Genomic DNA, 18040 nt, shown 5'->3' with positions numbered 1-18040 from the left:
GCAATTCCCTGAGATTCCATGAGACTTTTGATGCTGTAATGTACTGTAAAGTGTGAAATCCAAGTGAGAAATGTTGTTCTTAAGCTGTTGAAATGTTAAATAATCTATTCTTTCTCATTGAAGGGCTGAGTCTTTGCTGAATGCTCCTTTCATTTCAGTCTTTATTGCTTCAACTGTTTAAACATTTCACAATCTTAAATTACTCATGTCTCAAACATTGATGTAAGAGATGCCATGCATTCATTTCAAGATAAGGATATTTTTACAAAAAATAAAAAAAGCAGACAAAATATAGCAATAAAGCATTAAAGGTGAACTAGACAAATTCATTTATCTACTTCTAACTAATAAAATATAAAGAGCATGACAACTTTTTTTTAGCAATTATATCAGCCCAGTCACATTCTGTGCCTGAAAAAAAACCTGTTTGGAAAACTGCACTCTGGACTGCAGTGGCTGTTTCTATTGTTGTGGTCTGCATGCTTAGCCACTGCAGGTCACCTTGACTATATACTAATAATTTGGTCGGATTTGAGATGCACAATCTCTGGTGGCTAGGTCAGTGAACTATAATAACACAGACAGGTGCTTATGCTCGGGTGAAATTACCTAGTACATCTTTAAATATAGGTCAATACATATACAAATAGCTGCTATCTGTTTTTATTTGCATCTCTGATAGTGTATATTTAAATTTCAGTAATACCAACACAAGAGCATAAACACAAAATAAACAAAGATACATAAATACAGTTATAACTCTGAAACACAGTCCTTGGTGTTTTACAGAGTAAATCCTACCCTCTCTCAGATTATTTCTACCCCAGTATTTTCACTATACAGGTCACTCCGCCAGCTGCCTTGTGCATAGGCCTGCGGTTTTCGCGACTTTATTTTTTCCCACCCGTATTTGAACAACCACAGCCCCCTAGCACTAGGATTGGCAGGTAGTGCCCGCCTACTATTAGTGAGTGTGAGAACAAAAGGGCTGGGCTTAATGGAAAAAGGGGCGTGGTGAATGGGTATTACTGCAGGCTTATCTCCGCCTCCCGGACGGTGACATCATCAATTCAAATTGAGAGCCGTGGCGACTCCGGCAAGAGACAGCGGCGCGCACAGCGGCTCCGAGGGAGAGAAAGAGAAAGGGAGAGAGGGAGAGTGTCTGTTTCAGACGCAGTCTTTATATTCGTATTTTGTATGAGCACACGGACGTCCTCCTGAAGCATGTGGAAGGGAACAGGAAAGCTGCTGCTCTTACATTTGTTAGTCGCGGAGGCTCTTTACGTTAAAGGTGGGTGGTTATGGTCAGAAGTTGGGGGAGAATAACCGTCGCTGCGCGCGCACGGTGATAGAAGCACACTGCTTTTCTTGTCGATAGCTGACGATATGAAAATATGGCATTGTGTCGAGCAGGTGGCAGTAGTTTTCATGTCGGAATTTTAGCCAAAATCACTCGTTTTGCTGTTGGAAACGGCAAGGGTTTTGAGCAGAGAAACGACGGTTAAACGTACAGTAACAGCGTGTTACACATTCACGTGTGTGTGTGTGTGTACTGCTACCTCTAAAGGTGTGATAGTGTGACTGTTCGATAATTTACATGCAGTACAAAAGGTGAACCTCACAGGTTAGGCTGTCTGATATTTCCTTTTCAGTGTAGACTACTATGGTTTTAACGTCTTTAATTCTGACTAACCAGCTTGACCCCTTCGATTACGTTAGTTCATTACGTTAGAAAACAATACGCACATGCTCACGATAAAAGGGTAAATTCACCCAGTTTTCAACATTTCTGTTGAAACAAGTTGCTAAGATGTAAACAAAGTCATTTAAAGTAGTCTCATCTGAAATCTTTTACTCTGGAGGAACGTACACAGGACTGGACACAGAAATATTCAAGGGAACCAGACGTCTACAAATTTAAAATACAAAATGTTTGTTATATAAAAAATTGTACTTAATATGCCACCTAATCCCTGAGGTATATTTTTACATTTTACATTTCAGAGATTTTTTTTCCATGCACGGCAGAGTAATACATGAAGGAAGTTCAACCACAAAATACTCCCTAATGAGAACTTTAATTCGAAAACATCAGTATTTTACCTTTACAAACATTATAGAAACAAAGATAAATACATAATTGTGCCATTGTTTACATCTCAACTATTGAATTATTGAGTTTTTGCAAAATTTCAGTCTGTAGGAGGCTATTGGTTTTATAGTTGTGTTCTTCAAATGTTGCTCTCATTGTAGGTACCAAAATGGATTGTGAGACTGGGCAGTTTCAGTGCAACAATGGCAGGTGTATTCCCACACCATGGCGGTGTGATGATGATGATGACTGCTCTGACAACAGCGATGAAGAAAACTGTCGTAAGTCGTAAGCTTTTTCATTACCTCAACTAAAAGCTTCTCTGTGGTCCTGGCAGGGTAGATTTGTGGCATTGCTGTCTTCAGGAGTGGTACTGAGAAGCTGTTGTGTTGGTCGGCAGGGATAGAGGATGAAGGTACGTGGCTTACTGTTGAGAGCCACAGGCAGCATCCCTGTGAGTAGGAGGTTCCTGCTTAACTCCCCGGGGATGATATAATTAAACTTTTACAGAGTTGAAAAAATTGAATGTTGCAGAAGTGAATCAGCCTAAAGCATTTTCTCAAAACATTTCCTCTCTCGCTCCAGTCATAAAATATTTTGGTGTTTTTGTCAGACTGGGACAGTTTTCTTTCAAAGCATTCACACACTAAGCCCATTCACTTGCTGATGTCTCTAAAGGCAGAGCGTGGCACACTGATTTTAATACATGACTAGTATTATGTGTTGGCTATTGGCTGCCCACTGGGCCTGTTCCTCCTTGTGTACCAGCTGCCAACATTTGTCTTTTTTCCAGACACTCTGTGCTCTGACATGGGGAGCATGGACATGGCAGGGTGCCCTTCAGGTTCAGGTTTTTTGAATGCACCTGGCACACAGCTGGCACAGACTATGCTAGTTAACATGGAGCTGTGCGCGGTGTTACACTGTCTAACTGCCTAACCATATCTCCAGCAAGCAGGATGACTTTGGGGTCTGTCTCAGGTTTAGGGACAACCTCCTAGGTTGTTGGTGCCATGCAAACTCCCTTCTACAATGGATTATTTTACTGGAGAAATCAGATTAAAATAATTTTTCATGGATCATGTTTTCTGCATCGCTCTTAGACACATTCTGCTCAGAGAGAAGGAGGGATTCTTTTCTGGTTGCCCATAGAGACGGCTGTAGTAACACTTCAGGACGCATAGACATGCGCACACACACACAGTCGCTCCCTTTCTTTTTCTTTCTTCCTATTATTCCGTGCCATTATATATTTTTTTGCTACACTCTGATTACGCTGTGTTGTGTGTGAAGGACTTGTTTTCCTTTGGTATTGTTTCCTCATAGATAGTAGATTGTAGATATGTTTGAGGTAGCTTTTATTGTTTAAGAGAATATTGAATATATTGTTTTTTTGACTGGGTAAGTTTTTGTTTGAGGCCCAATTTATGGAGCATGAGCTCTTAGTAAGATTATGACTCAATATTTAGGAACAAGTAAATATCTGTTGGCATGTAGCTGTTTTATTTTAGGGTCACTGTGGCACTGAGTTGTTGTTTTTTTATTTTTCCTGGTGCTTGTTAGATTGTGAGAGTCTCGGTCAGGTGTGCTAGTATTTTTCTCCCTCTCTCTCTCTGCTCATGGCAGAGACGTGGAGATTTTAGATAATGGAGAGGACTCCAAACATTGAAAAGCAGAAACTGAGATGGAAATATTGCTCTATTCCTGCTCCATAGGTGGGTAATATTGAATTGTTTGCACTGTTTTGGATCACTTAAGGTGGAAATGTCTCCAAACTTGGGAGACAGCTAACTGCTTTACCAAAAGTACTACAAAAGTAAACACCCTGAGTTACAAATGAGTTTCTGTGGTAATTCAAACAGTGAGTAAACTTCAGCCACATGCAAACAACAGCCATTCCAACTTAAAATATGTGGAGAAAACTGCTTTTCCTGACATTCATATACGTTCCATACAAAGATGCTTGATGCGAGATAGTTTGCCAAACAGTGTCACTTTAGTGTTGTGTTTATTAAATTATTATGTTATTAAGTTGTTAGGACAGTGCTGTCTAATGTAAGGTTAAATGAAAATTTCTGCCACTTTTTTCTTTTGAATAATCCACTTTTTAAATAGCAATATCACTATAAAACAGTAAATAGTTAAGCCCTAGGTGAGCAAGTAATTGTAGCTTTAATTGTTCAGTCGTATAGATGAAGCATCCCAACAGATGCTTCTCTGTTCTTGTAAGATAGACCACTACAAAAATATAATTTCTTTCTTTCTTTCTTAGTAAAATAGGACACATCCTCTAAGGTCAAAGGACAGAGACTTAATCAATTTCCTTTTCTACTGTGGAATGTTTATTGAACCATTGAAATAATGAGTTTAAGCACTGGACAGAGTGCTATGGAGAAACAGGAAAAGCAGGTTCAGAGCCAGCGAACCCCTCCACTGTTTGTGTCATGTATTGACATTGTACATGCAGAGCTCTTGTATTACATATTCGGCCATACTTTGTCTTAATTTAACCCAGTATTGAGCTCTAACAGAAATGGAAGAAAAAATGCAAATGGTTGTCTAGAATTAATTGTGTTACTTTATAGACAAGCGATCCTGTCCAACTCAGTTTCTCCCTTTTTCATTATTCATTGTCAGAAGATACTTATGCTAATACTAAATATATAGAGTTGAGAGTATGTGTATAAAAAAAAAATAAATAAATAAAGGACATTTGGCTAATTCCGCATCTAGCTATACTTCACTGTAAGCAGATCTTGTGCCTTATTACTTAGTCCTTTACTTAGCTAGTTTCATAAGTGAGTACATTAAGAAAACTCATTCAAAATCAGGAAAATAGTGCAAGGTTATGTTCAGATACTTCTTATACTGTGTTGGTTGATGTGTTTGTCATTTCTGAACCAGAGGCCCAGGCAATGCACTGCCTACCTTTTATAGCCATAATCCATTTAGTGTCTGTCCCTCTGTGGTGGTGAGTACGTTTCTGTGACGAAAAGTTATTTACATAATTTTCCACTAATCATAGATGAGGTTCATAAGGCAATCTGCGCCAGCTATGTTCCGATGGACAGGCTTGACTTGGACATATGTTATCTGGCTAAACTGAGATATCCTTCTTTGTAGTACACCCACCCCTCAGTTTGAAGTTTTGAAGTACTGTTTCTTTAGTTTAGCACTGGAGTTAAAGTGAACATTTCGGAACAATCTCTAGAAGGCAGTAGTCAGTAGTTCTGTAATAAATTCCAAAAATTTTTTCCAAAAGACATTCAGGGCCCTCTTTCACAAAGCAGGACTTTGTCATTAGCAATCTAACTTAAAGCTTAGTTCAATCTAACCCTCACAACAATGGGTCACATTTTACCAGGCTAAAACATTATGGCAACTTTTTCTACACCTCTAACCTGGACCAGGGTAAATTTATCTTAGGATTTTTGACAATACAAATGCTGTTGGATCAGTCAGGCGCAGCTTTCTGAAGGAAATTGACCCCCCTACTCACATTTCTCTACTTTATATCATCTGTTTTTTTTTTTTATCGTGGGCGCGAGATGTGGCTCCCTGGTTCTTCATCAAAGTGTTACACACTTATCAGTGTTGTTAGGGCACAGTATGACTTAACTGTTCACTATAAAATAAAAGAAATCATTTTATAAACAATTGGCCGTGTAGGTGTTATTTTATAAATATTTTTAATATATCAGTTACGTGGTGGGAAAACAGCCTTTTGAACAATAGCTTAAGCCACCATATACTTCCACCTTTAAATCATTTCTAATCTGTGGGGTTAGAATATAATAGTTTTAGAGTTACAGTCATCCACCACACCGGTCAAATAGTGGGAGCTTGTCTTTCCTCCAATAGTAACTGTGACCAAATTATGCCTTTTTTGAATTAGGGCACATTTATCAAGAGAAAATGTTCTGATGTTCTGCTCTTTCTCTGCTGAAACACACACACACACACACACACACACTAGCAAACAAACATTACAAACACCAAAGTAAATCTTGCCCTTTCTGAGAGCAAGTGACCGACTCTCTGACCAGCTATTGATTTGCATTTGGCTGTTATGGTGATTTATTGCAATCAGGATTTATGCAGTGTGTGTGTGTGTGTGTAAAAAAGAGGGATGGGGGTGGGGTGTAGATGGAGAGGGAGTGAGATTCAGAGGAAGAAGAGGGTGTGAGAGTGGTTTGTGTGTGAGATGTATGATTTCACAGGTTTTATAGTTCATTCTTGTCATAATGAGATACTTCCTCATATGGCAGCCTGGGTCTTTGTGCTGGTGCCTTGGGGGGATGCAGCGGCTGTAAGAGAGAGACGAACACAGACAGTGCCTCCAGCGCACTTACCAGCCATATGTGAAAGGCACTGGAGCTGCTGATAAAACCTGCATTTTGTTTCAATGCCCTCTCTCTTCTTTCACCCCCGTATTCCCTCACTGACAAGCTTTTTCTTCCTTACTTATCAAGGTAGGCAGAGTCCATTTGGGAGTAGACAGCACAACAGTGAGAATAAAGGTCTAGGGGTCTACATCTGTATATCTGTTGGAAGAAGCATAGGCTAGGTATTTTATCCCAGGTGTACAGTTCCTGTTAAGTTAATCCAAGTTCTGTTTGATCTGCCCTTGTGCTTGGCAAGGTATGAACGTCAAATCCATCCTGAGATTATAGAAAAATCTTAATGTAATGCTTTATTATTTATTTACCATAATCCATACTCTGAGGTCTGTTTGTCACTTGAATTTATTCCAAATCATGGCTCATGGATCTCTGTGATGTGCGTTAGCTTAATGTTTTATTCATGACTAGTACTTAAATTCCAGACTCTGTGTTTGTGCATGAGGTTTGTGTGAAGGGTATTTTATTCTGAAATGGCAGAAGACACTAAAATCCTTCTCATTAGTTATCAGCATCCTTTCAGTGTGGTTTAGCTCAGGCCTGCTGTGGGAAGATCTCTTCTATCCCAGCTGCTCAGCAGAGAGACAATTAATTTCCTTAAAAGAACGAGCTCAGTTCAGTCAGTTCCCTCTACTGCAAAAATAAGTCAATATTATCCACCTATGGAGCAGAAATAGTGCAATATCCACATTTCACTTCCTGCTTTTCTATGTTTTCTATGAGATGTCTTCATTGTCTAAAACCCCCAAATGCCTCTGCTCCCTGCAGAGAAAGAAAGCCTAGTATCCTGCACAGAGACTGTTTGTTTTTTTTTGTTTTTTTACCCATTTACAGACACAGGGGGTTCGTAAACACATTAGATAGATTTTGAGCATGCACCACTGCATGCTCAGATGGAAGAGACTAGAAATTATGATGTTGTGATGTTATGTTCTTGGCACTTTTCCTGTGGCTTTTTTATTGTTCATATCGATATTGGAATTGTATCCTGTTGACCAAAGTTAAGAAATATATTGTTATATAAATTTTGGCCATATCTTCCAGCTATAAGAGAAACCGTAATTCAGCAAAATACATTGATACACACTGGATAAAGATAACATATAATTAAAAAGGGGGGCTTCTTTTATATCCTGAGAGATAATCTGATATATATTTATTTGATTTCTCTTGTTCTAAAGCATTGTGTTTATTTACACTGTGCACACTAAGAAACTTTAATCAAGGAGTCAATTGTGGCAGTCAGCTCCAGAAAACTCTGAGACGTGTAACTAAATAAATGTAACAAAGCATAACCAGAGTACGAGCACAAGAACTTTTAACAAAAAAAAAAAAAAAACAGAACTACTCTGTGAAGTTGCGATCTTGAATAGTCGCATACATATTTTGACTTCATTTAGGTCGAGTTCATGGCAAAAAAAAATTTCTTTCTTATTTTGTGTTTATCTCACATAAATGGCATGCACTTCAGAAAAGTGTCTACAGTCACAGTGCTGGATTTGACTGTGCAAAGACGAAATGTAGAAAACATTAAATGTAAGTGTTCTCATTAAATATAGTGAAAATGAGAAAGTGAACCAAGGGAAAATGGCTAAAAACTTTGTGTTATTTTGAACTATGTACATCACAGATATTTTATTAAGACCACAGGGAACTGGTGTGTTACCCTGTGGAAAAAATGCTATAATATGTATCCTTTTAAGGCAGGATACTGTTTTACATTTACTTGGATAAACATAGCTAATTTTATTTTATGATCTATATTGTATACCCAAGTCTACAGTTTACTGCGATAGCCTGCCCCCAGCACAAATCCCAATCATCACCCATGAATGCAAATATATTATGCAGCTGTATTGTTATGCGGGCGGCACGGTGGCGCAGCAGGTAGTGTCGCAGTCACACAGCTCCAGGGGCCTAGAGGTTGTGGGTTCGATTCCCGCTCCGAGTGACTGTCTGTGAGGAGCTGGTGTGCACAAGGTATATTTGTGCAATGCGGAAGAGCAGGTCTTGGGCCAGGTGAATTGGGGAAAGCGTTTGAATGTGGATGATGACTAGTTTTATTCATGAGCAGTAAGAGGAGGCATGGTGCAAGGTTCACAGGCAAAATAAGGCCAATGCCTTCTAACTTCACCAAACCTAGTTGTAGAGTGTGTGGAGGTTGGCACACTGAAGCATATTCTATCTGCTTGTACGTTTAGTTTGTTGCAGGGTCTGTAAACATGGAGACATAATCAGGTGCTTAGGGTATTAGCATGTTTGTTGGACAGCAAACGCCTGAAGGTTAATGCATTGCCAAGTGGTTGTAGTAATAAAGTGATTGGGTTAGAGCAAGAGGGTAAAAATTTTCAGAAGCGTGTGCAGGGTTTAAATATTGGTAAATGGGGTGAAGGATGAGACTGAAAATTGCTGGTGGATGTAGGTAAATAAAAAAATACATGGTGTTGTACTCTGAAAGTAAGTGGATAGTTAATTTTTTTTTTTTTAAACAGTTCCATTTGAGAATGCAAATGTGGTAGCTGCATGTAAGACCAGTAGAAATAGGTGTTTGTGGATTTGTAGCCAAGTCTACTACAACTCTCCGTGTGCAGTTTGGCATCAGGAACCGAAAGCTAAGGGCAGCTGTGAAGGAGTTATTAGAAGTTGCCGAATAGTGTTGTCAGTGACTGTGGTTAAGGAGAGCACAGACTAGTTGAGGAAATTTACTTTAATTGTGTTTTAGGAATGTGGAAGACAGGCCAGGTGAATGGGATGCTGTGTGGTGTTATTGAGGCTGCCTGTGATGTATTACGTAAAGTTCACCTGGAACTGGTGGTGCTGAGCATGCATTAACCGTGCCAGTGTGGCTAGGTTTAGGCTTTGTCACCAGTTAAGCTGGTGTGGATATATAGTTGTTGATTTTTTTTTAGGGATATGGTAGGGCTCTTGTAGGAGGGTTAGTCTGGGAAGCCAGACCTTACTGTTGAGCTTTCAGGAGGTGTCCTGGGCGTAATTAGGTTAAACACTGATGAGGGGTGGTATCTACTTGATGACACCTGTAAAGAGCTAGCGACACAGTGGCGGAGTTGGCTACAAATGGGCTCGGCCCAATGAGTAACCTTTGGTGATAGGTGTAGCTGGTTGCTGATCAGATCCTAAGCAGCCACAGCAAACCAATTGGTTTGGGATAGGATTTAAATGCCCAAATGTACATAATTACAAGAATGTTGTGGTTGCAGGTAGGGCGAGAGTAGGGTATAACTATATGTTTGGAATAACTCCTTATTACAGAAATAGTGTACTGTATAGTGTACCAGCCACTTTGTAGTATTGCTCTGTCTGTCTGTGCTCTCCCTGTGCCTGAGTGGGTTTCCTCAGAGTGCTCTGGTTTCCTTCCACGTTCCTAAAATACATGTTGGTATGTGGATTGGCTACTCAAATGTGTCCATAGGAGTAAGTGTGTGAGTCAGTATAGTCCTGAGATAAACTGGTGTTCCTACCTTGCGGCCAGTGATTCCATGTAGGCTTCAAACCCACCGCAACCCTGAACTGGATAAGCAGTCACAGACAATGGGTGAATGAATGAATGAGTATTTATTGATATGCTTTTTAATTGCACGCTACAGTTGGGGGCTGGGAAGGGGCTGAAGGAGGATGGATGTTTTAATACTTCTATTGATGAAGACAAGACAATGCAAGAACTAGACAATGAATCTTCATATGGACACAGACCGTGTTCTTCTAAGAGACAGAGGGCTCATGGGGCTGTTTTTGTCCTTCAGAAACCCCTTCTTGCATTTATTTCTTGAGTGTGCATATATCTTGAGTTTATATATATATATGTATGTGTGTATGTGTGTGTGTGTGTGTGTGTGTGTGTGTGTGTGTGTGTGTGTGTGTGTGTGTGTGTGTGTGTGTGTGTGTGTGTGTGTGTGTGTGTGTGTGTGTGTGTGTGTGATCTCTTTCTCTCTTTCCTCCCAATCTCTTCTTTTTTTCTTTTTCTTCTGAGGCCCCCCTGCCTCCTCTCCCTCCTTTCTTTATTTTCGTGTCTAAGCGTTTCTCCTGTTTGCAAGCACACTGACACTTCCTCAATAGGCTTGTCTCCATGCAAGATTAGTGTGAGGCCCCTAGTTCCCAGTGTAACACTCATAGCTAACTTGAGATTTGGCTTTTATGTTTGTTTATTATTCACTTTTCATAGTTGTGTATGTATTTTATCATCTTTGCACTTGAGCTTGTCTGTGGAAACCTTTGTATTGTATCTCTGTTTATTTGTTTATTTATTTATTTATTTAGGGTGATGATTTGGTGTGGGAATAAGCCAAGTTTAAGCCAAATTCAAATGTATACAATACCTATTAACCTGCTTAAACCCAGCATAAATGTGCTATGTATTATAGGTTATGAATATCGGATTATTTTGAACTTGAAACATGTTTTTCAATCTTAGGATGCTCACTTATACTTATGCTTCTTTAATTTATTTTTATTTAAAGGAACAATATTTATTTTATTTTTTTTAATAAATTAGGGCTGGGCGATACTTCAAAAAATTTAAATCTTGATATATATATTTTTTATAAACAATTCTCGATTACGAATTGTTTCTTACATAATGCAACAGAAAAATCACTATTTAATTCACGGTTTTTATTAGAAGTGATTTTAAAGGTGCAAAATTCTAACAACACACATGTAACAAATATCAAATTTAGCAAATAAACAATTAATTCATTCATTCATTGTCTGAAACCGCATATCTAGTTCAGGGTCGTGGTGGGTCCAGAACCTACCCGGAATCACTGGGCACATGGAATCACTAGGCGCATACCACAACTAATGTAGAGTCTTGTGTTTCTGTTTGCTTTTAATTTATTCTTTTTTTTTTAACCTTGTAATTGTTTCAAAAATCTTGTTCTTCCTCCAAGTAACATGACACTGGGTGTAAAGAGTATTTCTGCTGAAACAGCAAGTGCAAAACTCCTTCAGTTATAAATAAATATAATTCATAGTTTATAATTTGTGTGCTAAGGTTTCATTCTCTGTTTCTCTCTTCTCTGCATTGTGTTGGTTCTGATATGCTTTCTCTAAGCTCGTTTGTTTTACAGATTTGCGCTTTAGATTTACATATTAAACCATTACACGACAAGTACATATCAGGTCTTAATGGAAAGCCCAGTTTCTCTATTTTACCCTAATGACAAGCAAACAGGTGATAAAGATGAAAAAGTTTTGCGTCGTGCCGTCAATGCTTCCTCTTCAAAACGCTGCAGATTTAGATCTGCAGATGCATTTTTTCTCTAATTTTAGAATGGTTTGTACTAGTCCATTTTAACACTAATTATCTTAAGTTCTACAACTAGTGCAATGATAATTTAATGCTTAAACAGATGTAGACACTTGGGCCAAGGCATTCATTCACCTTTAGGCTTTTGTTTCCATCATGTACGTTCCAATTGAGAACTTTTAAAGACAGAAAAAAAGCAAAAAACAAAATGTGCCTTATTTTAGAGGTAAACAATGTGTTATTGGGTGCTGAGAATAACACACTACCCATTTCTTTACATTTTCTGATTCACTAGGGTCTTCTAAGACAGCTTATAAAAAAAAACAAACAAACAAACAAAAAAAACAGTCCCAAAAGTCAAAGTGCCCAAAAGTTTAAAATAGTCTGTCACAAAACATAAATGTTTTATTTGGTTGTTCTGTGATAAAACAAGTAAATTAAAGTTTATTCTACAATATTTTGTCCCAGATGGTGTTCCATAGCGCTTTTCAGCCATAGGCATTCCTTTAATGTGCACCTCTGGAGCGCTTCTCCTGTTCCCAGGCTCTCCCTCCCACTCCTAGGACAAGAGAGTGAGTGATCTCGGCACATGACCTCTCTTTGTCTTTGTCTGTGTCCCTGCTATTGGTTTACAGAGGTGTCAATCACTTCCGACCCATCTGCTGAGAGCTGTGAGCGAATCCCTGTTAAGAGTGGCGTCCAAAAACGCACCCGTCCCCCAGGTAATTGGACCCCACTCACAGCCGGCAGCCGCTCATTGATCCACAGCTACACTGAATCTAAGAAGGAACGCCCTCAGCTTTAAACTCACTAAGACTTACGCAGGAGATTAAAAGCATGTTTACTGTGGCATGGTGAGCAAGAGATTATCTTTGGGAGCTTTTGATTTTTGAAGACAGAACCTTGTCTGAAATACACGTTTAATGGCATCCTGCTCCAGGTGTAAACTATCAGTACAGAACAGGGTGGGCCCACTAGAGTGCATTTCTGCACAAAGGGTTTAGAAAGTTTTTAATTTTTTTTCACTGTACATGACTGGGATCAGTGTGAAGGTCCGTGGGAGCCGGCGTTCATCCAATTGAGATATGTTTTCGTTCATAATGCGTGAAAATTTAATTAGCATTTATAGATGTTTTCAATCATAAAGTATGTAAACATATACAGTCTCGATTATTACACGTCGAACATGGTGTGAAAACCTAATTTGAATGAATAAATTAGTCGTGAAAATCGCCCAGCACTACTTTAAATTTCCTGCTTTAACATCCTTATGACCTGTACTAGGGAGAATAGAGCTTCAGTCGATGCTACTCCAGTCTCAGCACTGCAGAAAGTGCACTTTGTAATTTTGGATGAAGGTAGGAAACCCTCCTCCTTGATTTCAGGATAGTGCTGTAAAAGGTATTTACACTCTACAACGGTTGGGGAGTGCAAAAATACCTAATCTTACTCAGTGTTGCTTTAAGCACTATTTACTCTCATTAAATATTTGAAAAGCATACAGGTTGGAATAAACTAAATGAGTTTTCTGTTATCTTGTAGTTTCCAAATATATATATATATATGTTTTTTTACTTAATTGCAGTGTACACTTTGCAATTTTTGAACTTTGAAGACCTACTTTAATGGTACCTTTTGATGTTTGATTACTCACTTCTCTGTGCAATAATGTGTAGCTAAACAATAAATACAAAATGTTTTCACACACAAATAATATGTCCTCAAATTGAATGCCTTTGTTTGTGTTTCTTTTTGCTGCATTTTTGATCACTTTATCAAGATCTGGCTTTAAATATTTCCCAGGTGTTTCTGTCTATCAGACATATCCCTGAGAGGCACTAGGATAAGAACTATTTTGTGTGTGTGTGTGTGTGTGTGTGTGTGTGTGTGTGTGTGTGTGTGTGTGTGGGCAGAAGGTGAGTTTGTATTGGATAAGCAGGCCAGTTCCTGTACCTCTGATGTCTTTGTTGCCGTCACAAAATTCTGAACACAATCTGTAAGCACCATTTAGCATCCTTTGATTGGTCTCACTAGGGCTGTGTGTGTGTGTGTGTGTGTGTGTGTGTGTGTGTGTGTGTGTGTGTGTGTCACTGTCTCTGTGCGTGTGTGTTTCTCAGAACAGTGATGTGGATTGTGGGACAGCAGCCAGAGCAATGAAGGATATCTTACAGCCTAGCATGATTCAGCTCTACGCTCCATAGCTCCCTCTCTCTCCCCCATGCTTTTTTCCACCCTTTCCTTTTCCCTCTTTCTTTCTTACTTTCTTTTTTCTTTTTGCTGTATGAATGGCAATGGCATACTGGGAAACAGGATTATTAACAAATAGAGGAGCAGCCTATGGTTCAAATCACTTTCATTTTCAGCAAAAATGTTCACCAATATTCTTAGTCTGAAAGGGTGAGAACTGGATATTAAAAGTAACAGTTCAGTATGGGCATGGCTATTTAAATGTAGGAATATGTATTGGTTTCATAGGATAGTGGATAGTGGTTATTTATTTATTTATTTATTTATTTATTTATTTATTCATTCATTCATTCATTCATTCAGGCTGTATCCATAATTTGGGAGCTAGCATTCTCAAAGTATTAAGTCATTAAGTGTGGGCAGTATGGCCCTAAAATAATATCACAATATTTCAGTGTATTTTAGTGATAACAATATTTTTGGCGATATGAAAAAACACTGGAAATCATTTTATTCTTTTCAAGAACACACTATTTAAACAAAATAAATGTTATATTAATATTAATTGTATTAAATTAATAATATATTCATTTTTTATTTTAATCATAATTAATTACATTTTATTTTGTACAAATCTAAGAATTTCAAACATTCAGTAGAAACAACAAATGTGTAAACATTTGCTTGTTTTTTAAACAACTGTAACTTACCAAAATTGTGACATCATATAAAAATATTTAGAATATTGATATTTTCTATTCAACTTTTTTGATACGCTTGGTCTTAAATAATAAAAACCATGGATGTCCCCATATGCTTTTGGGAGGCAATTTGTAAGTATTACATAGCATTGCATTACACAGCATACATAGGGAACAAAGTCCCTGATGAACTAGGTGAGAACTTGTACAAGAGTCAGACAGTTGTCCAGCCAGGTTGAGTACATTCTGTTATGAGCCTGTATCGCTGTGTGCTTTAAATCCCATCATTTATGTGCATTAAAGGTTGGTGCATGCGTGTGAGGACATCAGCATCCACCCTCAGATTTAGCTCTGTGTCTCTGCGACTTTCCTTAGATACACATGTTCAGAGTGGAGAGTTTAGGTAGGTATGACTAGGCTATCCTTTCCCTTCTTTTTCCACACTACCAGCAGTGTCTTTTATAATACAGGGAATACTGTTTATATTTCTACAGTTTGCTATCTGGCAATTTGGCAATTTTTTATGTTGCAACAGCTGATACCAGAGAGGTGAAGAAACAAAGACACAAAAGTTTCTTAGGAGCTGTCAGACAGTGAGACTGAGCAAGCATGTGTAAATATGTCTGAGTGTGGTTCTGAATGAAAATGTGGGGGAATAATTGTCCATGTGTTGTTTTTTTTCTTTTCTTTCTTTCTTTCTTTCTTTCTTTCTTTGAAACCTTCTCTTAGCTCGGATGTTGTCAGTAAAACAGTGACCATCTCAGGAACGCCTTGTATTCATACATTTCACAATTCCTTTTTTGTTGTGTACTAGTCTAGACCTAAACAGGTTATTAACCTGAAGATTTTCTGTTGTTGGCTTTAGCTATGTTATATATTTATTTGTGTATTGTAAGTTTAGATCATTATAAAATATGATGGCAACAAATAAAAAAAATTGAATATATGGCCCTTTCTTCAGGGAAAAACCATTAGGCAAAATGTAGTTAAATATGGGTTCATATTTTATCCAACATCGAAACCTAGAACGTTTGTTTTTCTGGAGATGAGTTTTTTTTAGAGTAGATGTGTTTTTAAAAAAGGGTTTATTTATTATTATTTATGTATTTTATAGGCTTTCTATTAGTCTTTCTACTAGGTCTCTGGCACTCGTTTTCTTTCCAGTTCAGCATTGGTTTCGAGACAGTAGCAGTGTGTAGATCCACACAGGAACACAGTCTATTCCCTACATTTTGATGGGGAATCAGTGATATCTAACGGTGATGATCACTTTCAAATTATAGTATTTCTTTTCAGGTTTTTATTTTCTTGATTTTAATGCCATCTAAATATAAATATTTGTTGTAATACCATTTGAGTTATATTCTGAAACATGAAAAATCTTCCTATAGCATTTGCCATGCATGGCCTTAAGAGATATTATTCATTGGTTTAAAGAGCTTTTAACTAATTGTCGTTTTATTCACCATTTACATTTTTTGTTCTTCCATGGGCAACTATGTGGACTTAGCAAATGAGCAAGAGCTCCTGCACTAATTAAAATTCATCACAGTTACTCTAATTATTTTCCCTCCTGCTTCCTCTGCTGCTCATAAATATTAAAGCTTGCAAAATTTCCTCCTGTCAGAGAATGAGGGATTTTATTACAGCTCATTCTGTTTTAGTTGTCCTTTTTTGTCTGGTTGATGTAATTGTAGTAATTGATTCAAACTTCCAACTTGCTGAGTACATTGTCATCTATTTTGTATGGTGAAAAAAGCCTGCCATGCACAGCTCAGCAGGTGTCTTTGAGGAAGAGTGGAGGAGAGGATGATGAGGATTGTGAGGATGTAGCATGAACGAGAGTTGACAGAAAAATAGGCTGCCTTTTGGAAGGAAGATGAAACGTTCAGCGCAAACTGTCTCACTGCCAGCGAGAGTGGAATTCAACTCAAGCTTTAGTATGTAACATTAATTTAAGAAAACGAGCTGAAAGAGCTTTTTTTTAATGTGTCCACAACAAGATCAGACCATCAAAATCAAAGAAAATTTTCTTCAAATATTTATTTATATATTTAAAATGTTGTTTATTTTAAAATGTTTTTATTAAAATGACAATCCTATTTCTCTAGCATCATCAACAATAACATTAACAACAGCAAAATCCTCTTCACCGTGGTCGACACCAATGGCCCCTGAATTAGTAACAGCTGAAAGATGTTTGCATTCTTTTTTAACACTAAAATCCAGAATATCAGACAAGCGATTAGTACATCTACATCTATATCCAACAATGAGTCTGTACCCTCTCCATCACCTCATAAAAACTCCTTAGTTAAAATGTCAGAGTTCAGTACTGTTAATAATTAAATTTTAATTGACACAGTTAGTCATCTTAAACCATCCACTTGCAGTCTTGATACTCTACCAACCAAATTTTTAAAGAGTGTGTTTCACACTATAGCACCAGACATACTCCACATTGTAAACACTTCATTCATGTCGGGGGTCTTTCTGAGCTCACTAAAAACTGCAGTTGTAAAGCCTCTTCTAAAAAAGAAAAATTTATAATCATCTCAGATAAGTAACTACAGACTAATTTCTAATTTACCGTTCATTGGCAAAATCATTGAGAAAATAGTTTTCAGGAAAATCCCATGTTTCTTGTCCATAAACAGTAGCATAGACAAATTCCAGTCCAGGTTCTGGTCTAATCACAGCACTGAGAGCTCTAATCAAAGTAATTAATGACATTCGCTTAAATACGGAGGCTGGAATGGTATCTCTTCTATTACTTCTTGACCTTTGTGCTGCCTTTGATACCATTGACCATAAGATTCTTAGAGATAGACTCGCAAACTGGGTTGGATTCTCAGGAACAGTCCTGAAGTGGTTTGTTTTAATCATTTTTAATCATTTAATCCTTTTACTCTTTTTATGTAATTGTTTTATTGAAATTTTATGATTTTAATTCTGGCTTTTAATTTAATTTGTTTTTCCTTTAAAGCATGTTGAATTGCTTTTGTATTAGGTGCTCTAAAAATAAACTTGCCTTGCTTTGCCTTGATTTATTTATATTTATGTCAAACATTTCAAGCCAGGCATTTGATAGACTCATTTTAAACAGTGATTAAATAAATGACAACAATATCTGCAAAATGGCACAAACTAGCTCAAACATATTTGAGAATTAAGGTCTCCACTAGCGTGTGTATAAAAGGTGAAAATGCAACTTTATTTAAATTGTCTGGTCGTTCATTCAGTATTTTGTTTATTTATTTATTTACTTACGTCTGCTGGCTACAGGAAGTCACTGATTAATGTCTCGATTAATGTCTCACTATCTTAGATTAATTGTCTTATGCTTTGTTACAGGTAATGTCTGCATCACAAAAATCAGGCTAAATGGGGCTTA

At 37.6% G+C, this 18040-nt stretch overlaps 1 protein-coding gene across 5 annotated transcripts in view; it reads left to right on the top strand.

Annotated features, from left to right (window-relative positions):
- Window positions 1–1101: 1101 nt before the first annotated feature.
- lrp8 (low density lipoprotein receptor-related protein 8, apolipoprotein e receptor) overlaps window positions 1102–18040 on the top strand; it is a 183206-nt gene continuing 166267 nt past the window's right edge. For all 5 annotated transcript variants that reach the window (XM_066665571.1, XM_066665570.1, XM_066665569.1 and 2 more), the window contains exons 1-2: window positions 1102–1291; window positions 2254–2373. In XM_066665571.1, the coding sequence (XP_066521668.1) occupies window positions 1225–1291; window positions 2254–2373 (187 nt within the window). In that variant the 5' untranslated portion in view covers window positions 1102–1224. The remainder of the gene's footprint in view (window positions 1292–2253; window positions 2374–18040) is intronic.

The sequence above is a fragment of the Hoplias malabaricus genome, chromosome 3 (assembly GCF_029633855.1).
Source record: "Hoplias malabaricus isolate fHopMal1 chromosome 3, fHopMal1.hap1, whole genome shotgun sequence".
Classification (NCBI taxonomy): Eukaryota; Metazoa; Chordata; class Actinopteri; order Characiformes; family Erythrinidae; genus Hoplias; species Hoplias malabaricus.
Note: the sequence above shows the minus strand (reverse complement) of the source record. Positions and strands in the feature narration are given on the sequence as shown.